We start from the raw sequence: 27,956 nt of genomic DNA on the forward strand, positions 1-27,956 counted from the left end.
CTGTCTTACAAGCCACTTGAGGATCTATTGTTTTCCAATGACTGCAAATGCAAAATTGTGATTTAAAACGTTCTTTAAATTGCATATATTGCACTTGGCAAAAGTCAATGTACATTTCATAATATAGAAACAAAATTAAACAAGTGTGACATACCCTTACACCACATTTTATTTGTTACAGAAACAGAATTTTTTTTTTTACCAAAAATTTAGATACGCCAAACAGTACTAAAGTCTGTTTTAACTAGTTTGCCATGTCATTATGAAAGTCTGTAAACATTTCTAAAGCATAAAAAATGTATATTTCTTAAAGTATCAGAACTGCTGACCAACTTTTACAACAAAATGTCATCTTGGCTGCACATATAGCTTCCAGAAGTGTTTAGAAATTTTATTTTTCGTCCAATTAGATTTCAGATATGTGTTGCTGCTATGTTAGTGTAATCCGCCCAGGGCCTTCTGAATCAGGTGTGCTGGCCTAGCACACACATACTAACAATGATTGTTTGTTTTCAGAAATTTGGCGTTTACGAAATGGGTTAGAGCACAGGTGTCAAAGTCAAGGCCCGGGGGCCAGATACGGGTCGCCACGTCATTTTATGTGGCCCGCGAAAACAAATTGTGCATCAAATTCGTCTGTCATTACTAGAATTGCAAATTGTCTTCACTTTTGATATCTTTTTTTTTTTAATATTTGACCAGTTTTTACTCGTCTGATTTGAAAACGAGTTATTTGTCAGTTTGTTTTGTCGCTTTTACTATATATAATATGAGGTGCTCATACATTTATTTGTGTTGACAGTCTTAATGGCCCTCCGAAAGAAGCTATGACTACAATGCGGCCGGCGAAAAAAATGAGGTTGACACCCCTGGGTTAGAGTGATGTCAGCAAGTCAACTTTTTCTGACTGGTTGATCACTGCACAGTACACAGTTAGTAAACCAGCTAGCCTTAATGATATTCATCCATAATTTGTTTATTATATTCGTAATTATGAATTTATATTTATTTGCAGATGTAATTGCAATACATGGATTTACCATATTTCTAATTTCATTCTTGAACTACCCCCCCACAAAAATAAAAGAATATTTTTGCCTCTAAGCAGGCAGTTAGAGCCAAAGCAATTGATCCATAAATCCTACAGCATTGCAAGAACCTGCCTCTCAATATCCCAAACTGAATGGCAGCCGATTGCCTCGTTTGCTAACGATCACGTTTCCTTAACAACTCCACAAGATCTCTTAAACCTTCAACAATATAACGAAAAAAAAGGCCAAAGGGTGCAATAGGTGTAAAGCTGCAATTGCATCCAAATATGTATAAATATAAATGATACTGGAGGCTCGTGGTAGAACAGATTCTGCCGACAAAAGACAGGGCTGTTAGTATGAAAATGGTTCTCATATCTTGTTTGAGTTGGCTGAGAAATTCACTTGAGATCTCAAATGAGGTTCTGCATTGTGGTTTTTCAAGTATACAAATAATAATTATAATAATTCCCAAATTAGCTCAGACTGGAAGGTAATGAAAATGAGTGGACAAAAAAGACCAAATGAAAGGGAATGCATTGTCAGCAAGTATTACAAGTCAGGTTTCAATTCAAAAAAAGGGCTAGCACTTCAATTGTGGCTCACCAGGCAGCCATCTTTCTACAATAGATATATTTTTAATTTGTGCTCTTTTATTAACCAGCAAAATCACTTGAAAATGAATAGCACATTATCAAGTCTTCTAGTGGCTCTTACTATTCTTTATCATGAGTTTGTATCACTGCGCAATTCATCTCCAGCAATTCTTCACACTAAATATGTTTTATATGAGGCTTCATTTATCATGGCCTGTCAGCTCTTAGCCGTATCATTACTCAGTCTAGAGTTATAAATTGGAATCATTAAACGGTTTTTCATATAATCTGATGCAATAACTGCTCACCCTTTATTGGCTGGTGAAAAGAAAATAGTAAATACAATTGTCTGTCAAGATCTTTGGAGATTGCCGTCTCTCTCGGGCTGGAATGAAATTAGGCCGGGCGCGGAGACAGGATCAATGTCAGCACATTTGTTCGACTTTCATGGTGGAGGGGACCGGGTGGAGCGGATGAAGGATGGGAAGAAAAGGGAGCCGACACCCATGAACCCCATGAGCAATGTGAACCTTTCTGTCAATGATATATACATTTTTTATAGTGTCACATTAATCAGAAGTGTCTTTTCAACTATTTGCTGCAGCTCTGTGCAGATGTGTTATGGTGATATGATCCCTACTGAGGTAAAGTCAGATAAAAAGACTTGCTGGAGGAGGTATTAAAGCAAAACGTGCGGTTTTTTTTTTATTTGTAAAATCACAATCCTATTGGACACTTAATTAGATAAGACAATTAAGAATATGCAGTTAGAAAATCATCCTTATAGGTTGTATGATGCAACAATACTTTTCAAGGAAAACTCTCTGGGCTGTGTAAAAACTCCTGTTTTTTTCTTTTATAGATCTTATATAAACACCTCATGAGCTGGTGCAAGTATATCAAATGTTGTGATCATTCGTAGTGTATTGTATTATTCAAACTATAGGCAAAAATGTCAGTACCCTTTGTATTACTGTCAATCACTATTTAAAAACAACGACTTGAAAATGGCTACCCCATATAAAAGTAATGACACGTATGTTGTGCTCATTTAACGCAACCAAAAAAAAAAAAAAAATCCTTTATTATTAATAGGAATTAGCTTGGACAAAAACTCACACAACAAACTGTGTAAAAAGTTAAAAACTGCCTAACTTAAGGGCAAGAACAATATTAAGAGTAAAAAGTGATATTGATAAACGATCCAAAAATGTCTGCAGTGTTCTTCATTCTGCATGATCCGAACAAATTGATTGTGGTAACGTGTCCTCTGAACACATTGGTATAGACTGACACCTGGTGGCCTATTTCAAAGTTCATCTAGCGCAGGAAAAAAATACCAGATGATGGCACATGAGGACATTTAGGTCTGCGAGCCTATACTGCCATCTGCTGGGTGTCCTTTGTATGTTTCAGGAAGGCAAATAGCATTTTTTTTTGCCTAAAAATTCAAAGTATGATTTATTTATGGCAAGATTGTGAGTTAGCACAACAACAAAAAACAGGATGTCTGGTCAAATTCAATTTACTGAGCTTTTTTAAACTTTTACCTTTAATTGGGGCAATACAAGGTTATGTACTAAATTCTTTTTTCTTTGTTGTAAAGTCCAACTTTCAACCATTTTCAGTTGTGTTAAAAAAGTCAAACATTTGTTAGAGAGGACTGTCATGCGCCCAAGAATGTTTTCATTCAGATTTTGTGATCACGTCCAAGTTTAACATTTGCCCAATGACCCCCAGTATACAGGTTATGATTATTTATTTACCAACGGCCCATATTTCCACCTGCAGACTGAACATGTTTACATATAAATGTCTCCAAAAGAGAGTTTGCTTGGGTACCCACTTTGTTCTGGTAGTCAGGCTGCAGAATTCACGTATGCACCCGCTTATTGTTTTTACACTAAAATAAAGAATAATTCAATATTGGTATGTCCCTGTAGATGTCAAGAGGCTGGGAAGTATTAAAATTGAAAAACAATGCTTACACTTAAAACCGTAACGTCCAAATATTTCAAAATTGCTGTACAAATTAATAAATCATCCAGTGTCTGAAGTAAGAAATCCTCAGTTCATTTCTTAATGATGATGGCATGACTAGCAAACTACGTGTTCTCAATCACCCGTGACCTCTCGCCTTGTCAGGCAGGCTGATTCTGCAGACTTGTCATCACTTTGCACCATCTTGTTGATGCTATCACGGTGTCAGCATTCTCGCTGCTGAGAACTTGATATGACCCACAGGGCTGAAAGGTGAAGAACAAAACAATGATCTGTTGGTCCATATCCAGAAAATCAATGCTAAATTCAAACAAAAAGTGAGATGTCACTTTTTTTTTTAAAAGTATGTCACATTAGGTAGTGCTCATTTTAATAAAACATGGTAGTAAATTTAAAAACAAGTCAGTCCAAGCATTTTTGTGGTGGGGGGTGGTGGTGGCTGGTTATCGTCTCCAATCTTGAAGCCAGCTGGATGTGTGAGTACAGAAAAGAAAAGAAAACTATTAACAGTAGCCCATCAAACCTGTCTTCCAGGACTTGCTAGTACTTGTTTGGGTTCAAGTTCAGTAAAGGAGAAAGGGGCAAGTGCGGCTTAGTATGAGTCATCTCAAGGCAAGCAGACAGTCACACATCCATTCTAACCTTTATATCCACAGAATTCTTTTTCGTCTATTTCAATATTTTTAATTAATTTTACAACAGATATCACCGAACTTTTTGAAACTGAGCGCTACTTCTGAAATGACACCATCAATGTGAAGACACTGAAAACTATTTCTTATAAAGGTCAATGTGAAGACACTGAAAACTATTTCTTATAAATGTGTATCAACAATGTTTTAATGTGGTAAAAACAGATACATATCAATATGCAATACTTTCTCTATATATGTGCTAGTGTTCACATATTCACAAGATTCCTAGGAAATCATGATGTGTTCTCATAGGTGAGCTATCTTTACAACAGCCCTGTGTGGTATGAATAAATATAGCCACAATTATGTTTATGTAATGTGCTAACTTAGCATGGTACTGTGTTGACACTAGACCTGATTGATGAGCATTATTCAAATCATAAACATTCAACATTGATGAAGTCATACCAATGTAGATCCAATTTTGAAAAAAATCTCAAAATATTAATATAAACTTCACGCAAATGAAATTTTGGGATGAGACACGTGACAATTTTATTTTGATCCCTCCTATACACAACAGTCAAAAATGAATTCTGAATGTTTCCTAGCTAGGATAAAGATACAAAGACATTTGCAAAACGAAAAACTGCGGCTTGGTTGTCATAGACACCACAATAACATGAACTCAAAACACACAGAGAGCTCAGTTATGTTGAAAGAAAAAGAAAACGAAGCATTCAGAAAACAAGACAGTGCCAATTTGTTAATCTGACATGTTGAGGGGCTTTTAATGTGAAATGCATACTTGAACACTCCTGTCACATTTGCTGCAAATCATTGCAAGTTCGAGAGAATCAGATTACAGTGCACAAGATCTTTGACACCAAGATGAGCTCCTAAAAAAAAAGTAATAATAAAAATAAAAAGGAAGTGTGTGGTTCTGTGTGGCCCCCCAACAGCACTGCCTCCATTCATCATTGTTACTCATTGCTCATATTGACGCTGAGGTAATGAATTTAAAATATATTTAAAAAATAATAATGATGAAAAAACATACCCTCTATTTACCCTCTCCTTGACATTTTATTATACTTCAAGCATTGAAGGAAGTTGTCAGGACCCATATTTACCTGTATACTTGATATGGGCCTGCAGGGAAATCAGTCAATGGCATTGGATTTTTTTTTTTTTTTATTCGGAAAAATAATATCACAATGGCTTATCTTTAATTATGATCGCAACACTCACAAAGAACATGGGTTCTCAGTCTTACTAGTAAATCATAATACATCATGTGTTCTTGACACCTTTCAGTTGAAAGGAGGAATTATGTAGTTCCTGGCATGTTTTCATGAACTAAACTCCAACGCCACAGTTCTTGGCAATACATTTTGTACGTGGCTTTGTTCATACATACAATGGCCGCTAGAGGGCATTTGCTACCTAATCTTCTTCAATGTATCAGGTTCCTGAATTTGGTCACAATACAGCAGGTAGATTTTATGCAACCGGTCGCAGCCAATATTGACTATTAAGGATAATAAAAGAAGAACTCAATCACTTTGATTATCTGGTTATTATATTCAACATCAGGTTTTTCACAAAACCAAATCAACTGCAATGTACAAATATTGATGTGGCTGACAGTAGGTGGTAATGATTAAAGTAAAATACAATAAAAATTGGAAAAATAGAATAAAATAAGGAAGAATAACTTACAGTAATACATGTTTTAATTTAAATATGGCATTTTGTGATTGATGTCCTTTCAAATAAAATGAAATCAAAATACATTTCACATGAAATACCTACATGGAAAAAAATATACATTAAAAATGAAATTTACAACCACATTCAATAGAGTACTATTATTATTTATTTATTATTATTATTATTATATATTTCATATTTATTTATTTTTGAAGCTGATTGATTTTTTCCCCTTTTTTTCTAGCACATCAGGTTTTTGAGCTGTTTTCATTTTTTGTTTTTAGGTTTGACCAATAAAAGCTTGCACAGCACCGATTTTACCATGCGTTGAAATTTAACTGTGACGTTTCAGAAATAAAATTCCACCTGCTGCAAATCCTAACTCTAAATTCATAAATATAATGAAATATATTTCTACATAACATAATATCCTTCCATTCATTTTCAACTTATTCATACATATTATTTTTATTAATAATATGAAGATGATTTTTACTTTGGCTCAATAAGTGGTGAAACATTAAATTCTTGAGTCATTAATTTAAAGCTTTCTATTTGACCTTAGTTCACTTCCCCTCTTCTCTCCTGTCATTTGTGATGGCAAACAATGTTTTTCATTTCACTGTGCTTCTTCCTTGTGCATTGATTTAAATGAGCAACAGTCTCTGTGAAAACAATAGACAATGGATGTCAATTAATACTATATAGGTGATGGCCGCACGAACGAAGGAAGCTGTCACCCTTGGGAGGTGGTGGGGGGTGGACTCGCCTCCTTGGAAAAACGGGGGAGCATTGAGGGGCTTTTTCTTGGCCTGCAAGTCCGGACTTGGTTGCAGACCTGTCTGTCCTAACTCAGTGCAAACATGTCAGACATTTCACCACCAGGATGAGTGAGCTCAGCTTCCCCTATAGAAAAGTGAACTGATCTTTACCTCACACTGACTGTCAGCTTGAAATTCTCCCAACATATCAAATGTATCCAAGCTGCTTCATTAGTTTTTAAAAGGCATGAACTTATTCTTGCTAAACGCCGGCATGCCGATGAGAGAAACGAGGGATTCCTGAAATATGCGCTAACCGTAAAATAAATAGTAATTTTTCACGAGTTGAAAGACAACGTCTCCACATTTGAGCAAAAAATAACCATGTGGGCTGAGGTTCTGACATTAGGCACCTACACATGTGCGCTTAAAGGTCCATTTACAGGTGTGGCTCTGTTGAATGTGGACAGCATTACAATTCACAGAGGACGGACATAGAGTTAATTAAACCATCAGCGGCAGGACAAACAAGTGTCCATTATGCGGACGCTGGACTCCGGTTATACAGCTTTCAGCAGAATACCTCCATGACAGGTGACCACAGGCAAGGAATACAGAGTGTGTGTGATTCAGGACGTCCTGAAAGCACGGCTATTGCGGGAATATACACAGGACACCCAAAACAAACCCACTTCTCGCCCTAACTGGCAAGCACACAAGGGTAGAAATAAGGGAGCGTATTTATGAGCATGTGGTTCAGTGAGGTCATAGTACAAGGCCAGATCTCTGTGGGCCACCAGGAGAGAAGTCATGATGACTATTATTTCGTTTTGAGACTTAGGAAATACCAATACTGGAAGTGGAAATTATGAAGAAAAATAAATCCTGCAGTAGGTCTCAGACGAATTTTTGTCTTTGTTTTGGGTCATCGTAAAAAGCGTTTGGTGGCTCAAGTTCTTCCTCACCAGCCATATCCAAGCCTGTTTTTATGGATGTTACTTTGTGTCTTGTGCCACTGTCAACTTTGTCCAGAAAAGCATCCTGCCACCAAGTTGGAAGCAAAAACACTTGTCTCGTTCTGCTGAAGAAAGATTCATTTGAGATGCCTTCACATCCAGATCCTGCTCACTTGATTCCTGGGTGACCTCCACTGGCCCTGACTCCAAGATCAACATTGACAAATACATGAGTTGAAAAAGTAGAAAGTCAAAAATGGACTATAAGAGAGCAGGACTGAGTTAATTCAGTTTTGATGAAAAAAGACATGATATTTGGCAACCAAGGTCTGCGCGCACACAAACACACAGTTCCCCTGTGTTGTGACTTTAATTTTGGTTCTGTGAGGAGGTCTCACTGAATGATAAAGGGCCTGGTTTTGGGAAGAAGACACCCGGTTTTCATAAGGCTATTAATCTTAAAAGCAGCAGCTGTCAGAGCAAATACATTACCCCTATTCCTGACATAAAGAAGATTTTTCCAAGTCCTTGATTTCTGGTTTGGCGGAAAACAATATCACACTGCCTCTGATAGAAGGCCTTGAATAGCCCTTTCCAGATTTCTCCATAATGGATTCAGGATTCTTAAAGGCACAGTCTTGTAGCAATTCATGACACACAATTTGCATTTTCAGTTTAAAGTGGATAAATGAAGGCAAGCCTGTTATTAGATGTGTCAAAGCTGCATTTGAGTCGTGAAACCGAAGATGGAGAAAGATTTCACCTGAAGGACGGCACAATGCGTAAATAAGGAAAAAGGTACGGAGCTGAAAGTCAAAAGTTAATGTTAAACATCAGAGCAGACGTGAAATGAAGATTGTGTACAAGGCTTATGTCAACAACCATGTGTGACCCACAATTTTTAAGTCTGTGGCTGATATCCAAGCAGAACACGCATGAATCAGCAGCAGCTGTAGATGAAGTCTGAAGTGCTCCCAAAGTAATTAGGTTCCTCCACTAATTGGTAACAGACCAGCAAAGTTGCACAAGCTAACAACGGACAACTATCGACAGACTCAAATGTGCACGTAACTATTGCAAACGTTCGACTTCAACCAGCTGAAGACAATGTTTCCCACCGTGCATTCACCTTTTTTTTATTTTTTTTATTAGAACCTGTACAAGTCCCTCTAAAGTTCTTCAACGAAACAATCTGGTTTCGATAACAACATCAAAAACAGTTTATAAAGATAAGATTGTTATTTTGTTCAATATAAATCAATCTATGTTGCGATAACTGCATTATTGGTTCTAATTTGAGTAAGTCACAACAATTTGAACAGTTCAATTAAATTCTGTTGAGAACATAGGATGGATTGCTAACTGCAGTTTGAAAATCAGGTTTGGGCGTTTTTCGTTTGCCATGTTTAGACAAGAGGCTTGAGCTGGGAAAAGAAAAGAGCAAGTGCCATTATCTTGATTCACCATGTAGCTGCTGGACCCACCCAAAAGCACCCTTCTTAATTACCAAGCCCACTCTAAATAGAACCATAGTTTGCAAAAAAGAAATATCCAAAGGACTTCAACATCAGTTTGATTGCTGACGTCAATATGAATGAGGAAAAAAAATACTGAAATAGCATTAAATATATTGGAATATAAAATTAAAATAAACATCGCACAACACTCAATGGTAAACAGTTAAGTTATAATAGACACTGGACAACACCACACATACTGTGTCAGATCTCTGAAGTAGCATTGACATTATTGTTATTGTCAACATTTTATTATTTTTCAACATGGCTCTTGCATGAGAAGCACTGTGCACTCATATTAATGATATTAAATATAGAAGTACTTTCAAAGTGCTATATGTAGGCCTTCAAGACTAATGACGGATTAATCATCACTATATTCAATTAATGAATATTATGAAAGTAATACAGTTTATTTCAAAATGCCAGAAAATTATTATCCTTTTGTTGCATGGTATTCTAGCTACTGACATCTTTGTGTTTTAGCAAAAGTTACTACCGACTCCCATCTTGTGGTGGGAAAAAACGTCAATTTTGGACTAAAATAGAATTTTTAAATCAAATCCTCATGAAGTTATTTTTCCGTATCTTGGCTGCTATCTTTGTTTTCTGAAAACAAACACATACACTGTTCTGGACCAACTGTGACAATTACTGCCCTGACCTGATTGTAACCTATTGTGGTAGTGCAAGTTCTCCTTTATCTGTTTAGGATAACACATCTAAAAACAAATGGGCTACACCACACCTGTTCTTCCTGCAGTTTTGCAGTGCAAGTTAACATCACTTTTGGGGCCATGAGGAAGCACAGCATGTGAATGCTAAGAAGCAACAGAAATGAAAAAGAATATATAAAAAAATGAAAGTAATAAATAAATAGCATTGTGATAGTACATTACCAATTAAATCAAAGTCAGATTTGTCTCTAAAGTGCCAAAGTAGCAAATGTTATGTAACACAAATAACCAATAAAGGAGAACAATTGGAGGCTAAACAGGATAAAACTGCTTTTGAGTTGGTTTAGTGGCACAAGAGGAAAGGTGAATAAAATATAATGTGGCATTAACAGGAAACACTCTTGCCTCCAAGTAAATTGTGTTCAGGTAGAAGAGCAAATAAAAAAGAAAGTGCAAACATCTACTACTTAACTATGACTTAATTCTTTCCTGTATAAATGACAAAAGTCCCAGATTGTGTAAACAGAACGTAACGTAACAATTAGACGTAAATGCTGAGAACATATGAAGACATATGAGACGTGTTTATTGAAGGTCACAAGCAATTACCCAGCCTGGTAAAAGCTGGCATGTCTCACATGGCACCGCTGCACGCCCTCATTAGGCGTCTTCGACAGCCCAGAGTGGCGCTTGGGCCTATAAAAGAAGTCAGCTTGCTGTCCCCCAGCCTCCATTTTAGCAAAAACTCAAAAGCAGATATCATCACCTCGAATACATGACGGTTAAACTGAAGTAAGGGGGGGGGGGGGGGGCTGCATTGCAATAAATCGGTTGGGTTTACCCCGAAATGTGAGCAATGCTACGTTCTGAAATGTTCTGTTGTTCGTATTTAAACAATTAAATTCTGAGGCAAATCTGATTTGAAAAGTCAGTGTTTTAATGTATATAAAGCACATCGTCCAGGTAATATTTCTAGCTCACTGGAAGGGGGGGGGGGGGGCAATATCACTCACACACACAAAATAAAATATAACTTAATGGGTATTTAAATACAAAATACTTCAAGAAAGGAATCCTTGGATGACACACTAAACCAACACCAATATTTACTGAGGGGGTTTGGGAGGGAAGGGTGGTTGAATTATTGCACCTTGCTGGTGTCAGGTGGTGACCAAGTTTGTTCAGCAAACACCTATTTTTTTTTATTTATATTTTATGCTTATTGATTATACACTCATAATATCCTCACATCAAAAACCCATTCATCCATCAATTTTCTATACCGCTTGTCTCCACTGGGCCGCGGGACATCAAAAACCAAAAATTAAAACATTTTGTGAAACTTTTAATTACTATTAACCTATCTAGAATCTCGCTCTACATTTTTTTTAACAAAAGGGAGCCGTTTAATTAAATGATCACTAACGTTGCTGCCCTCTTTTTTCATTAAAACGCTACAATACGATCTATCCATTTTCTGAACCGCTTCCATTCTCATGCTTTTAATTCGGTTTTGTTAAATAAGTAAAGTGACATTCACGCGATTTTCATTTTGCGGTCGACGTTAACAAAACTATATTTTGGTGGTTATGAAAAAAGGATTTTTCTTTCGTTTTATGCGAGATTTCTTTTAGCGCAACACCATTCAACATAAAAGGAAATTGTTCAGGTGTTTTGGGCGAAAGGTATTGGCGCAGTGTTCAATAACTTTTATTTAAACTGCTAAGCGGAACCGTTCTCTATTGTAATTTAGTTTCGGATATTATATTTAGATTTGCAGCTTGTATTTCGAAAGTTCATGTATGTACAGCCATCAAAGTGAAAGTATTCACATGCACGATAAGTGGTAAGTGTAATGTCGCTAAATAAAAATTACCATCTGCTTATTTATGTCACCGTACATGTTTTATTCAAATTTGAAATCATTAAAAGCATGCAAGGCCACGCACATCATTAAAACCAAAATTGCGCCATCACGCCAGATGATTGTGGGGTTTTTTTTCCATCTAAACACTTATTTAAAAATATTAATTCATGAAATAAAACAGCTAGTGAACAATAAACATTTAGGCAGCATTTTACATTATTAAAATATAGAATTTGAAGATCATTTTGCTTATGATAATATAAAAAAACAATTCTGATGGAAATACTGCCTTTTGAACATTGTGACAAGAATAATTAATAATAAAATATATTTTGAAAATTCGGTAGTTTAATTATATTTTTATTCATAATAAATATAAAGATGCATTTTTATAATGAAAAAAACACGCTCGCACTCTCGCTTGAACTATGTATATATTATAGCTCAATACATGTTTACAATAAAATCATTATAATTTTTTAAACATGTAAACGGCGTACCGACCTTAACACAGCCAGAAAGCAAACATATGCAATTCTTCTGATGTCCAGCTGGAGGAGTCCTGCATGACAACGAGATTAACACACACGACTTCAGATGGCTTGCACTTAATTTTGGGAGCAATTCCAAAGATACAGCATGTGTTCTCTTGCGTGTCTCGTGACACAAAAAATAGTGCATAAGAATAACGGGATTCCATGTGCTCCAGTGACGACGACGCGACGACGACGATGATGGTGGTGGTGGCGGCGGTGCTTAGTGCTTGGAGGTATGGAGGGGGTTAGGGTGCTCCACCTTGTTACCTTGAGGTCGACTGTAAGGTTTTACAAGACCCATTTTGCGAGCATATAACCGATTCCCTAGCGTGGACGGTCTGCAAACATGCTGTGATAATGCACGTCTGTGGAATCCGCTCTGACAACCCCTAGTCTGGAAAAGTGGGAAATGTATAGCGTTATCGATTACACGAGGCCACTCGGGTTTGTTGCTCTGGCTCTTTCCTAAACTCTGCAGCCCCAAGCCTCTGCAGACATTCTGCACAGTCAGCATGTCGACTTATTATCTGGGGAGCAAAGCAAAATAAATAAATAAATACATTCATTCATTCATTCATTCATACATACATACATACATACATACATACATACATACATACATACATACATACATGCATACAAAAAATAAAATAAATACATGTCTTCCAAACCGCTTCATCCTCACGAGTGTCACAGGAATGAATGAATGAATTGATTAATGAATGAATGAACGATTAAATAAATAAATAAATAAATAAATAAATAAATAAATAAATAAATAAATAAATAAATAAAATTATTGAGTTGTAACTGATCAGCAATATCATGAAAACATCCAATGAATAGTTGCACATACATCTCCAAGTTGTCAATCTCTTGCATGTATCTACATTTTTAATTGCATGCCAATTGCAACACAAAATGGAAACAATATGCATCAATGTATTGATATTATCTCAATCATATTATGGCTTACATACGTATAATGTATACTTTCTACAAGCATTGTTGATACATTCTTTTCCGTTTTAGCTTTTTAGACATTTGGTAGCACTTAAAAAAAAGCTGCTTTACATGTCGAAATTGCAACTTCGACTTTTTTTGTCGTCGTTTTTGTTTTTCTTCAATACATTTGATGCACTCTGTAATACCTGCGTATGCATATATAGTGTGTGTGTATATATATGATTGGAGTTCTTACCAGGAGGCTGCATGTTGGATGAAACGTTTCCCCTTTCTGCCACTTCCCCTATGCAAAATACTCCAGGAGGCTGCACAGCTCCAACCGGATGAGGTTTGTATTGGCTGACAGCTTTGCACAGCTTTGGGCAACCAATGAAACCGAAGCACAACCTCTGCGTAGAGCAGCTACGATTGACGTGGAGAGGACGCGTCAAATTAATTCCAGCAAAGTCCGGACTTCCCGGGATAACTTCAATTTGCTTTTATCGGATGAAGATCACCTTTGGCGGCCACCTTTATTGCATGCGTCTGAAAGGCGACAGAAGAACATCGCGTGCTGCAACTCAGGGACATTTAAGTGGACTATTTTTTTTGTTCCACTTTATTGTGTGCGTTCACGCTGCCGCCATCTAAAGAGGGTTCGTGTACTTCCAAACATTACGGAACGTAAAGAGGCAAATGGGTAAGCCTGCATCTTATTTACTGTACGCTTGGTTGGTTTGAAGCTGATGGGAAGCGTGTCCGCGCTCACCACGCCTGCGTAAAAAGTCACAATTCCCCTCCAAACACTGCTCACCATGCGCGTAATATATGTGCATTTTTGTCGAGTTAAGAAAGCTGCAATTATGCCAGCACTGCTTAAAATGCATCGTCTTTATAATTGAAATGAAAAAAAAAATACGTTTTTTATTTATCTTCAATGATCGAGAGTGCCAATGCCAATATTTTATGAACACCATTTTGTATGAACAAGACAGTTGGAGGTGCTTTAAAACATCCACTGCACTCGTTGCAAGCATTTTTATTGACACAAAAAGAATCTGTGCAAGGCTATTCGAATGTTTTTCTTAATTCCTTATGCGTTTGTGGTGCAGAGCAAACTTATGGAGAGGTGAACCAACTGGGCGGTGTGTTCGTAAATGGAAGACCCCTGCCCAACGCCATTCGGCTGAGAATCGTGGAGCTGGCCCAGTTGGGGATCAGACCCTGCGACATAAGCCGGCAGTTGCGCGTCTCGCATGGCTGCGTGAGCAAGATTCTGGCGCGGTACAACGAGACTGGCTCCATTTTACCGGGCGCAATCGGTGGGAGCAAACCTCGCGTCACGACGCCCAACGTGGTGAAAAACATCAGGGAATACAAACAGAACGACCCCGGGATCTTTGCGTGGGAGATCCGAGACAGACTCTTAGCAGACGGCGTGTGCGATAAGTACAACGTGCCCTCGGTGAGCTCCATCAGCAGGATTTTACGCAACAAGATCGGGAATCTGTCTCAGCCCAGCCAGTATGAGAGCGGCAAGCAAGCCTCGGCTCAGGCCGGCCTCCCTTACAACCCCATTTATCCTTACTCCTACCCCAACACCATGTCACCCGCTGCCACCAAGATGGGCTCCCCAGCTGGGGTGCCGGTGACGGCGGGACACTTGAGCATCTCCAGGGCCGGCTGGCCCTCTGCACACACCGTCAGCAACATCCTCGGGTTCCGAGCCTTCATGGACCCCGCAGGTGAGCGCAACACCTCCCGCGGTGCATTTTTTTTTTTCTGCACAACCTGTTCGGCCGCAGGACAATGTGTCCATTAGGCCACTTTCAATGGGCCTTTTCACGCATGACGTGTGTGCAAACACCTTCCTCACCAGCTCGATCCACTCTAATCCCCCAACTGCTCGTTATAGACTTTTTCTCTTGACCTTTAAAGTCATTCGTGTTTTTTTTACGCTTTCAAAATGGACATATTTGCGTTAACGAATGTTTGCGCGTTAAAATGTTAAACAAATAATTCACTTAAATATATTTTGGACTACAAATAATGAATTAATCAAATGCAGTTTTATTTATTTATTGTAATCATTATTAACCATTTATTAATAGTACATAAAATTACCAGATTATATATTTTTTTGCTTACAGTAATAACGCTACACATTTTTAGAATCTGTTTCCAGATTATACTAGATTAGATTTGTGATGCACGTCATGTACAGGATTAATGAAAAATCTTACCATTTAGTTTGTCTTTTTTTGAAAAATGTATTCTTACTTTTCCCCTTTTTTTCTTTTTCTCCTTTTTTTGAAATCAGCCATTGCTGGGACGGAGGGATATCCGACCAAAATGGAGGAGTGGAGCAGCGTCAATCGAGCAGCTTTCCCTGCAGCTCACTCAGTCAACGGCATCGATAAATCAACCATTGATGCTGATATAAAATACGCACAGGTAACAAAGCATTTAATACAAACAGCATTTTTATGAACAATTTATTGTCATATTTAGCCTATCTCTTGCAGAGGGGCTCCATTCCACTCCAATCCTATTACAGGCAATCCATTTTTTCTTCTGTGTATATTCCACAGCCGACCTCCACACTGTCCGGTTATGTCTCAGCGTGTGCATACTCCCCCACAAACCAGTATGGGGTGTACAGTAGCCCAGCGGGCGGCTACGTGGCGCCGGGTCACCACCACTGGCAGCCCCAGAGCCCGGCTTTGTCTCACCATGGGAGCGGGATGAGCATGCACGCGGGGGAGATCCACTCTCCGATGGCCTTCAAGCACCACGCCCGAGAAGGTACATTAATAGTGGTGCCGTATTTAAATGAAAATACCACATGCTGCATAATGACTATTCCAGCCACCAAATCTTATAATGCTCAGCCACATGGCAATTCGCCAATCAAAATTAATGCCTCCATTGGCCATTTTTTTATGGTACAGCTGCATTTTTTTTTTATCAGTTTGTGCCTTCACAAACTATTATAATAATAATTAATCTCAGATTTGAATCACACCAGCAGAGAGCTATTCATTTAACACTATGATTATTAATATGATTATTGTTTGGGTTGTTGTAGAAAGGTGCTATATGTACTTGTATGCTGTACTATCATACATAAATAATAATATTTTAACTTATATAATTAATAGGCCTATACCTTTTTTACTGCATCAGTCAAAAATCAATAAAATTACAATTGACTGTATTTATCCTAAAGTATATTTTACTTTGTAAAGCATATCACACTAAGAGCCCCTACAGGCCTCTTTGGTACATTAACCTATGGGATAAAAATGTGGATCCACAATAAATTAAACATATTCACAGTATCTACGTATCTTTTATTCCTTAATTTCAGGAGAAAGAAAACCTCCCAGTCCGCTGAGCAAGCAGCAGCAGCATGAAGACTTGAACAGTGTGCATGGACTCAGTCTCCCTACCTCATCATCATAACCGGGACTTTTACCAGCTTCCTAATCAGATTTAACTGAACTCATTTCAACTCCAGTAAGTCTGAACCCAAACAAACATGGGCTTCTCTTCATTTTGTGGATGCAGTAAAGCCAAAACAGGCTTTAATGGCCTTATGAATGTAAGCTTGCATGGATGGATGCATCGGTGCTCCGCAAAGTACAACTATTTTGTCATTAAAAAGAGAAAAAAAAGTTTTGCATGTCCAGATCATCATTGATAAGGAAAAAAAAGCTGTTAAACGTGTTTTCATTCGTGCTTTCAACTCCATTCTGCAGTCATGGAAAAAATATTGAATATTTGCCAAAGCTTTAATTATAAATATATTTTAATAATTTCATTTTAATATTAGACTAAAGATAGTATCAAAAATATAAACTTTTTTACACAGCTTTTTTTTTTTTTTTTTGCAGTTTTTTACATATGATCTATAAACATAAAGGGATACTCTCAAAAACTCTCAAAAAAGGAAGAGTCATGCTTTTTGGAGCTCTAAAACATTTTCTGGCTGCAGCCTTGAATTATTTTTGGTGGGCTGTTTTTCATCAGGTCTTGCACTTCTCTGCTTCTAATGGCCTGCAGATCTTACCTAGGCCTAGTCTAAGAGTAGGGCCTAATTTGAGTTTCCTGGAATTATAATATTTGTTGGTTATTAAATGGGTGCTTAGCTGGAGGAGCACTCAGGTGTAACCACCCCACCTTTCCAGAGAGTTGTGTACAGTCTGGGCGCCTTCACTGATGTTATCTTACTGGTAATGAAGGCTGCCATGATCCAAATCTATGGGGTGATGGCGCAAGTTGTGTGTGGTTGCTGCAAGTACAGCAGATCTACTTCTACGAAGCCTCTCCAAGTTTCAGAAAATAAATTATAAGCATTTTCCTCATAACTCCTTCCTACTAAACTGCCATGTTTGCTCTGTGGTCTTCTCAGAAGTTTTTAATAGACTCCCTGACCAATTTATGAGGGCTTGTTGTCTGATGTCACTGCTAAGTTATGCTCGTTTCTATATGCCAATGTCATTTGCAGTGAATAGAGTCTTCTCAGTGCCTTTGAAATGTTTTTGAAAAGCCTGAAAATATTTGATGGAAAGCAGCTTAGTATGTCCCGAAAGCATTATTAGTGTGTACTGAGCGAGGTTATATAGGTACGGAAAACTAATGAGACAGAATTGTTGTTAATATAGTAAAAATGCTTCTGGAAAAAAAAAATCTAACTGAAATTTTACGTTAGAAAACTATAATTACTGAAAAATGTTTGTTGTCTTGGCCAATTAGTATCGCGTGTGAGGTTTCAGGTTTTCTTAAGTGTATTTAAATGTATTTATTTTGGTATGGAAGAAAGGTCAAATATTTATTTCAAAAATGTAATTTTCTATTGATATTTAGTGACCTTTTTTAAAACTTTATAGTCAACAAATACTCCTAATAGTAAAATTGTAAAAATAAACTAATAAAAGCCAAACCAAAACAAAGCCAGTCAAAACAAATAAAAACTAACTATGATAAAAAATCCAAAATGATTAAAACATGACTCACTTTAAATGTCATCTGCTTGACTGCTACCAAACACCTTTACCTTAAAGCCACTATTGTACTTGTGACATTCAGTTGACCCTTACACCTGAACTGAGGTGTTGTCATTCTCTTCTGCAAACAAACATGCTAGATTGTGAATTAAAAGAGGACTGTGCGGTCAGGAAAGAATGTAGTTGGTCAAGTCATCATCAGTTTTGTCATCGTTCTTGTGAAATGAATCAGGGTGTTACATAAAGATGTTTCAGGTAATGCAGAAAGAAGCACTTTGGAAGTTGTGAAGAGTCACCTTTGTTTTTTTTAATACATGAGCCAATATAAATATACTGCAGGATTTTTTTTATTCATATATATACTATATATACAGTAAACAATCGGTGGCAGCTCAGTATAATAGTAGTTATGGTATGTCTGCCTCTCAGGTCCTCCTTGTGGAGTTTGCATCTTCTCCGAATGTGTGCGTAGGTTCTCTTCCTTGCATGTTCCAAAAAATCATATTGGGTTACCTGTAGACTTTAAATTATGTAGATGTCAGTGTGAGTGTGAATTGTCATTCGTCGCGGTTTTCCCTGTAATTGACTGGCAACCAGTCAAGGCTGTACCTCTCCTCTGGTTTCAATTCAGCTGGGATAGGCTCCAACTCTCACGTGACCCTAATGAGGACAAGACCTGTAGCAAATGAATGGATAGATATAAATTCAGTTACCTTCCAACAAACAAGTTTAGAAAAAACAACAACACTCATCAATCCTCGTTTCTTGCTCTATAACATAATAGTTTTGTGCAAATAAGATGATGTATGACTATTTGTAAAAACAATGATTTATGAAGCTATTGGTCTGTGTTCATCTTAAATTTATTTTTTGATCCATAATTATTGATTTAACATACAATACTCGTTATATGAATATCATTATATTATACTACAACGTGTGACTTTGTGTGTGTGTGTGTGTGTGTGTGCGCGCGTGTGTGTGTTATTCAACAGAAACAACATCTATAAAGTGAAATGATCATGTAACTATTAGATATCGAATGACAAAACAATATTTTGAGTGTTTATATAATGTTAGGTCATAACATTGTAAGCTGGTGCCACACAATATGAGCTCTGAATTATGAGGCTTCATTATTTAATCATATTTTCCCCCGCTTACTATTTGTATGAATAGTTCTGGTCAGGCCGCTCAAGGAAATGTCCCACTGTTCCAATTTTATGGCAGGTTGTAAGATTTGGGGGTCCTCCCTGTGCTGTGTTTTGTTGCCCCTGATTCCTTTCCTCCCATTTTTGCAGTAAAGCCCCACGAGACTCACAAAGTCCAAACATTAGCACGGCTGATGAGCATGCACATGCTCCTTGACTGAAGTCGTTCATGTTTTCCCGGATACCACTTGGGGTTCAGAAAACACTCCTTCATGGTGGCGGGGTTACTTCCTACGGGACCTATGATCATCAATCAGGGGCGCTTGTGATACCCCCCACTGTGTTCTCTGTGTTGGGTGGACAGCAGGTGGGCCGTTTGGATTGGTGTTTCCTCCTCTTTTCAGGGCACAGAAACATTGTGCCTCTGTAATATCGTGTACACCCTCACGTCAGTGCCAAAAGAATTATCTCGATTATTCTGGACGTAAAATTGTGTCCGTCTGCACAATCTAGGGATTCAATATGGAAAAGCTGTATGAAAATGTCTCCCTTGACAAAGATTGGTCTAAATGGCATATTGAGTTTATTGATTTTGAAAAAATTATTGATTTAACAAACTTTTAAATTGTAATTTGCAGTAGTCTAGAACTACACTGCATTACATTGTGTGTGTGTGTGTGTGCGTGCGTGTGTGTGTGTGTGCTTGCATATGTGTGTGCATATGCGTGCCTGAGTGTGTGCATGCATGTGCATGAGCGAATGCATACGTGCTTGTGTGTTTTGTAGATTTATTGATTTTATTATTTATATTTTACATTTCTTTAAGTATATATAGAGTGTCTGTTATAGAAAAGCAGACGTACTATGTGTCCAAAAATGAAATGGAATGTGAGGGAAGAACAGAATTGAATGAAATCTGTAAATCTAAGCCAAATTGATGGAGGTATGATGAAATGTAACCTACCTAAGTTTTCAAAAGTAAACTGTTAGGAAAATCAGTTTTTAATGTCTACTGGGACATCACATGGATTAAAAATAATAATAATTCTTTAAAATTTTGTTGCCGTGGGTCCCAGTCGCTCAGAGTTGAGATCTTCAAATCTTAACTCCAGTGTTCACCCCGAGTGTGCGTGGGTTTTCTGTGGGTCCTCCAGTTTCCTCCCACATTCCAAAAACATGTCTAATAGGTTCACTGAGCACCCTAAATTGCTCATAGGTGTAAATGGTCGCTTGATTGGCGGCCATCTTCCAGCTCACCCGGATGAAGGCAAGCGCTATAGAAAATTAAAAGATATCTTAAAACAAGCACAAGTTTAATCTTTGACCGTTTGAACGTTGGAGCTTCAATCTGTTGTTTGACCAAAGTCTGTAATTGGAAGGGATTTTAAAACTGACCGCACACAAATTCTCCGAGCAGCCATCAAAAGATGACAGGGGCTCTCCAAAAAACCAAGTACGGACCTTCAAATCAAACTCAAATGATCCATGACATGTACCATACAGATCATTTCGTTAAAAAAATTCCAGAATATAAAACTCACTGCACTCTTTTACCATGGAGGGTGTGGCAAACTTCTCTTGGCATTGTTTTAGGTTAAGCAGAGATCATCTCAGGACAGCTACGTCAGGTGAGATATATCTTGGAATAGAGAAAGAGTTGGCCTAGCATCTCAATGGCTTACGAAGACGACGTGTGTCAGCACTTCTCTCTCACGTCTAACGTTTCAAATAAATGGATTTACCATGGCGACAGTGCATGCAAACATGTCCGATAACAGTGGAGCGTACGGTCTAGTCTTGTCAAGCTGAGTGTAATATTTGACAAGTTCACTTCTGCTCATTGTTGGCGGCTTCAAGTTGTGACAGACCGCGGGGAGGAATACGTTACATTAATACGTGCAGCTACGAATAAGTTAACAAATTATTACCATCGCTATCCATGATGTCTTGTACATGACCAATGATGACGTTAGAAGCGATCAATTTTTTTGGATTAATTTCTTGTACGTTCAAGAAAATGTCTGCCATGCAATCCATCTGCTGTTTACTTTTCTTTTTCTCTTTTTTTTTTCTCCCTACGACTGACTATCCTCAACAATTCCGAGCAGGCAGTGTTACAGCTCTGGAGTCTGCAGGATGATAAATGTGTCTTCACCATGTTCCTACTTGCACCGCCAGCTCACCACATCGACCGGATGCTTGAGTGGGCCAAAACGGGCCGAGACGCGACATGATGACATTTGACTTTCCAAATGGAAACGTGTCATTTTACATTTGATCTCAAGAGGTTCCGGTTCTGTTTTTCATCTTTGGGAGACCCAGCAAAATAGTCATAAAATGAACAAACGCATAAGGCTGTAAAACTAACATGTACTGTAAATATTAAAGTCATTTAATCACAATCAAACACAGACCTTGTTTGGAGCATTTTTAGTTTGCACAAGAACCTATGCTGATATTATGTTTCTGCCAAAATGCCCATCTGTAACTTATTTAAAGTTTTCTGAAACAGTGTATTACTCCATGTTAGTGCTAGTAACTGGCTCAAATTCTTATTAAGTGTTAATAAGATGATGACGCCTCACAAATATGCAACTCAACTGTGTCTTACAGTATAAGAAGTAAAGTCATGTGTGAAACACAGTTGGACTCGACAAATGAGTAAATTCTAGATATGTTTCTGCTATGGAAAAGAAATTAATGCAATTGAATAGTATTTGGATTACAAGCACTAATGTGTCCGTTAATATGTGATTAACAGGTGATTTTTTTTATTCCCTTTTTCCCCACACACAGTCCATAAAGTATGTGTTGTTTAAAAGACACAAATAGTTCATCATTGAAAGTCAAAAGCAATATGTAGCTGTTGACATTCTGATGTCAAACATATAAAATTAAAATTAAATCGGTCTAAACAGTCTCATTAATAAAATGAATATATTGTGACTTTCCCACGAACGGGATTTCAATCTAGCATAATAAGAAGTCTCGAAATTTCATAATCAACCGAAAAGATGCTTGCCTAACCTGTTTTCGGTTCAATACTTCATGCACTCAACAGGATCAGCGAGGTATTCTATCACGATGTCGTGAGTTGAAGAGATAATGCAACAAAAGGTAAAAAGTAAACAACCGTGCAGGTCATTAATCAAGCTTTCCACTGTGCCCTGCTGCCGCCACACGTTAACTGGTTGTGACAACAAGTACCAGACGGAGCAGCCAGCCCACATCAACTCTCATATTTTAAGGTACGTTGGACAAGCCCAAGTCTAAATAAACACAAACTTACATGACCTATTGACTTTAGAAATATCCGGGATGCAGTAAAACATGTATAAAACTGTCTGCCTTTCCCCACATTGACAATATAATCAGAGTCAAACAGCCAATATTTTTGTTTGGCTTCTTCATGATAGCCGGGATCAGCTCTCATGCTTTGAAGACGACAGTGTGCAGTCAGTTGTGAAGCAGAGGCGTTCTCCCATCTCGACGCTCACACACAGCATTGACCCAAAGGCTGGCTGCTAATTTGGCATGGCGAAAACATGACTAGAAAGTGAATGAAGGGTCCGATATAACCGCTGCACTGGAAGGGAGCGCAGCTGCATGTATGACATGAAAATACTTGACAGCTTAACTCTCAAAGAAGAATACCGTATTTTCCCGACTATAAGGCGCACCGGACTATAAGGCGCACCTTCAATGAATGGCCCATTTTAAACCTTTGTCCTTATATAAGGCGCACCGACCTACAAGGCGCACCATTAATGCATTATGTCAGATTTTTAATCCAAATCAAATCATTCTCCATTTTATCTTTTTTATTTCAACTTCAGACGCAACAAATTACTTTATAATCACAAAATAATGATCCATAGTCTTTTTGATTCATGATTCAGTCTTCAGCGGGCCACTTATGATTGATTTCATGACACAATGCTTCGGGCCAGTTTAAATTTAGGAATTTGGTCCATATATAAGGCGCACCGGACTATAAGGCGCACTGTCGGCTTTTGAGAAAATTTTAGGTTTTTAGGTGTGCCTTATAGTTTGGAAAATACGGTATATTGGAAAGTACTCACACTTACACTATTGCACTAGCAAGTCATCTGTTACACGTATGCGCTGTGAGTACAAATACGCAAAAATAAGGTTCTGTATTTTATATTTATTAACCAAACCTCATTATTACTATTACTCAGATGTAGAACCATGAGTATTTGAGGGTCCACTGAACTAAATCCCAACTCATCAGTATTCAAACAGTGTATTGGGACAGATTTAAAATAAATTAAAAAAAAATAAAAACAAAGCTAGTTAGACATGGCATGTACTGAACAGAATGGTTAAAAATGGGGGTAAGGTGGAAAAACAATATCTGTCATTCATAAGAGCAGAGTCATTGTGTTTAAGGACTTTATTTTCATGCCAAGTGCAAGTCTACCATAAAGTGCAGATTAGCTGTGCGCTTGAATGAAGTTTACTTCGATTTGTCATTTTACTAGACTTTGCATAGGTAGAATTGTCTGTAATGGGGCATTTGTTGTGGTATGAAAGTGGGAATTCAGGGCCTTCCAAGAGCAGTACGTATAAGTATAGTATAATAGAGTCGCTGGGGTCCAGGCATTACATTGTCAGGTAAACTCTAAATGCTTCCCTTGCAGTTGATGTAGGACAATTGCAAGCAAGGTCATTTTGTTGAAAAACATAATATAAATTGGGTTTATGGATTGGATTGGACTGTTCAAATAAAAACAATCCGACTTGATCTTGTCATTTTGGCCTAGATCGGACTCTGTAACGATCCAATGCCTCCCAGTGAGTGTAAGTACCACTAATAAAATACACATAATATAAAATGTTGTTCTCAAACATAAGTGAAATAGTTTTGAGATTCTGAAGTGACATGGGAAATCGCAACGAAAAGCTTCCCCCACTGACAACATCAGTAACTCACACAGACAAAAGGTGAGTGTCAGGATGAAAGAGGAAGTGCTTTCTTGTCTTCCTGCTCTCAGTGGCTCAATAATGAGGAGGATGTGTCCGTATCCATTACTAAGTTAACAAAGTTTCAGCTACTTCATAAGTGAAACGCAATGTCATCTGCCTCACACATGCAGGGGGAAAACAAACAGGCACGCTTGACTCAGGGTTTCCGGTTAATTCGGGTCCATGTTTGGGAAATCTTAAAAATAAAATTGCATCAGAAAACATTGAAAATAATGTTAGTAGTGATCATTTGAATATTACAATTTCCTCACAAAATTTTCCAAAATTAAAATGTCATCTAATTTCATATTTAGAAGAAAATGAAAAGTGTTTACAAGATTGCATTTTTATATTTCTTTCAGTTGGTTTATTTCTCAGATAAGACATGAATCTAATCAAATCTAGTTGTTATCACTATGTGGTCACTTGTGTTTCACTTATCTGACAAAAGTACCAAAGCCACTGAGAAAAAAAATGTAATGTCAGCACGTTCTAATTTATCAATTGGGTGTTGATGCGGAACTGAAGGAAGTCCCCCGGTCACATCATTGCAGGTGTTTGCCTTGTTGACGGGCCTCATGGACAAGAAGTTTCTCATTACACATTGGTGAGAAGGAGGACCTTTAAGCCGTGTACATTCCTACCATGTTCTTAAGAGTGTGTAATTTTGGAGACTAAATTTAGGGGGGAAGGCAAATCAGTTTTTATTCAAAGCAGACCTGACCCAAACACAGATTCACCACACTGTGGTTGCACTTTAAGCCAACTCGTTATTTTGCCTTTTTCATGTTCAAACTGCAGCAAATCTCTCAGTCCTCTGAACATGGCTTAGAAAAAGGAGAAACAGGCGCTTGTCCATTTTTTTTTCCACCCTTGTGGGAGGTTTGCAATCATGATAATGTGTGCAATGACAGTGAAGCAGCTGATCAGTGATGTTTGAGCACAACTCTGGCTTAATTCTCATTCCTGGGGGTTCATGTTATTTGTTGCCAACTTTGTAGTAATTCCTTTTTAAGTGACCGATGCCTTCCCGAAAAGGCAAACCTTTTGATCAAAACGGAGATGAAGATTTGAAGTTAGATTTCAACATTTCAGTTAATCCATCAACAATGCCAAAGCACTGAATAAAGCCTGAGTCAATGAGTGTGTTTGCTCTGTCTTGGAGTAAATATTAGTTTGTCCAGATAATGCTACAGGCTGCTGAGGGTTTCCACAATGCTTAGGTTACACACGTCTCCTTTTTTTTTTTCCACCAGAAGAATTGTTGCTTCCTCTTTCTTCTTCTTGAAAGCCTAAACATCAGTAGCCATCTCAAGTGGCTGAAAGTTTTAGTTGATAATCCACCGTGTCACGTGGAGCCACAGTAAGATTAATGGCAGGCTGGGAACTCCTAGGCAGCAAATATCCCAAACAATAAAACACACCAAAAACATGTGATTTAACCTGTAACCACTTATGCAATTAATGACATTTGGTGAAAATAATCACTAAGTCACTACGAAGACTCAGAGTTTTGAGGTTTCGGGTAAAAATCTGGACTTTCTCCCATGTTCCAAAAACATCCATGTTCATCTTAAATTTAATTCAAGATTCAAAATAGTCCAGAGGTGCGAATTAGATTGTGACTGGTGACTTGTCTATATGTGTTCCACCTCCTTCCCAAAGTCAGCTGTGATTGGCTAGAGCTCATCTGTGACCCTCATGAGGACAAGTGGCTTCAAAAATTTGATGTATGTTACCTTCAGCACATGTATATTTAAAATTGCTCTTCCTTGTTCTGCAGCACATGTAAGGAAAACAATTTTTTTAAAATTGCTCTTCCTTGTTCTGCACACTTCCTGGTGCAATGTGAGGTGAGCACATATGGACATTTTAATGAAGAAAGTCATAACAGTAAGAAGAAAAACAAATATGTGGTTAAAGGACACAGCCTACGCAAGCATAAACGTGACCAACCAAGACAAGATTGAACAAAATCACACTGACAAAACGCAGGCTTAGATGTAAAAGCTGCCAATCAGCTCTCATGTGAAATGAAATATGAGGTAACATTCATCGAGATAATAGCAGCCTCACGCTACACTTAGTCCCAAAGGTAGTTGAAAGTGTCTAATTCCTGGAGCGTTACCTTCACCTCCGGTTGCATGCTGAGGTATTTATCTTTTTTATCAGGAACTCATTTCTGTTCGCTTGCATACGTGCTGAAATATGTAAATTTGTGAAAAGCCAAAATGATGCCAGTGAATAAAGATCACGTAGAATCTGCGCAGGCCAGGTCGACAACAATCTACGCCGTAGATTGTTGTCAACCTGACCTGCCTTAGATGCGACCGAGCGATTTGCCCTGGAAAACCTTTCTCTCACCTCAGCCTTGTGCGATAAACATCTTTAATGAATAGCTGCGTGCTTCAAGGAGCGCCGCCCGATAGCGATCGCTTCAGGACCGGTTGGGTTCAGCTCTCAATAACAATCAGGGAATTCCATCTTAACCATCTGAATGTCTTCCACAATGCCACACACTCAGAGATGGCGCTAGCAATGGACCTACAACATCATAAAACTTGGCACTGATTAGGCATTCTGGCCTGACTCGACAACTCTGAGCTTGAACACTACCCCCTGTTGACCTCTGGATCTATTTGTCGATATGAACGCTGACTCTTTGTTGGCGTGATCTGATCTCAAGTTGAGATAGTGCACAGCTAAGCGGCATAAAAAGGGGGAGCACCCAAGGCACAAGCACAGCTAACTATGAGTGAGTCTGAAAAGCCCAAATTAAGCCATTTGGCCCAATCTCTAAGGAGGGTCCTTATCATCTGAATGATCCACAGCAGAATGTGCATAAATACTATGTTGATACTGCAATTGAGCTTTAATAGCTGTTGAGGTCTAATTGCGCTTCGTACTGTAAGTTTGCTGTCTTTGATAAGCAGTAGCTTTTTTAGGCCAAATTACCGTATTTTCCGGACTATAAGGCGCACCTTCAATAAATAGCCCATTTTAAAACTTTGTCCATGTATAAGGCGTACCGGACTATAAGGCGCACCATTAAAGCATTAATTTTCTGAGACCATTACCATAGTCAATGAACTTGTAAATATGTAACTATATCCTTTACTATATCCTTTGCAGATAACTTGATATTGCAAATGAGAATCTGTTGTCAATTGCACTACCAGAAAAGTTAAAGATTAAAATAAATTAACAATTTTATGAAAGTTGAATGATTTTTTTTATTAGATGTACTAGGTTTGTTTTATTGTTGTTATTGTTGTATGAATAAGAAGGGTGATATTGGTGTTTGTGACTGCAATAAACAGGCCAGGTTGCATCATGTCAGATTTTTTAATCCAAATCAAATCATTCTCCATTTCATCTTTTTTATTTCAACTTCAGACGCAACAAATTACTTCATAATCACAAAATAATGATCCATAGTCTTTTTGATTCATGATTCATAGTCTTCAGTGGGCCACTTATGATTGATTTTGTGACACAATGCTTCAAGTCAGTTTAAATTTAGACGCGGGACGCATTCGACCCATGGGCCGGAATTTGGTCCATATATAAGG

The 27,956-nt window shown here is 37.9% G+C and overlaps 1 protein-coding gene across 2 annotated transcripts; it reads left to right on the forward strand.

The window, feature by feature from the left end:
* Positions 1-13,699: 13,699 nt before the first annotated feature.
* pax1a (paired box 1a) lies at positions 13,700-21,952 on the forward strand. Of its 2 annotated transcripts, XR_007485845.2 has the most exons (6): positions 13,700-13,935; positions 14,348-14,980; positions 15,556-15,689; positions 15,827-16,040; positions 16,606-16,754; positions 21,504-21,952. XR_007485845.2 is itself a non-coding variant. In XM_049741005.2 (5 exons), exons 1-5 carry the CDS (start codon positions 13,932-13,934, stop codon positions 16,698-16,700), a joined length of 1,080 nt encoding a protein of 359 aa, XP_049596962.1. In that variant the 5' UTR covers positions 13,701-13,931; the 3' UTR covers positions 16,701-17,023. The 2 variants fall into 2 exon arrangements, 1 of the variants encoding a protein (XP_049596962.1); XM_049741005.2 differs by lacking the exon at positions 21,504-21,952 and having other exon boundaries at positions 13,701-13,935; positions 16,606-17,023.
* The last annotated feature ends 6,004 nt before the right edge of the window (positions 21,953-27,956 follow it).

This window comes from Syngnathus scovelli, chromosome 14, assembly GCF_024217435.2.
Source record: "Syngnathus scovelli strain Florida chromosome 14, RoL_Ssco_1.2, whole genome shotgun sequence".
In the NCBI taxonomy this organism is placed as follows: Eukaryota; Metazoa; Chordata; class Actinopteri; order Syngnathiformes; family Syngnathidae; genus Syngnathus; species Syngnathus scovelli.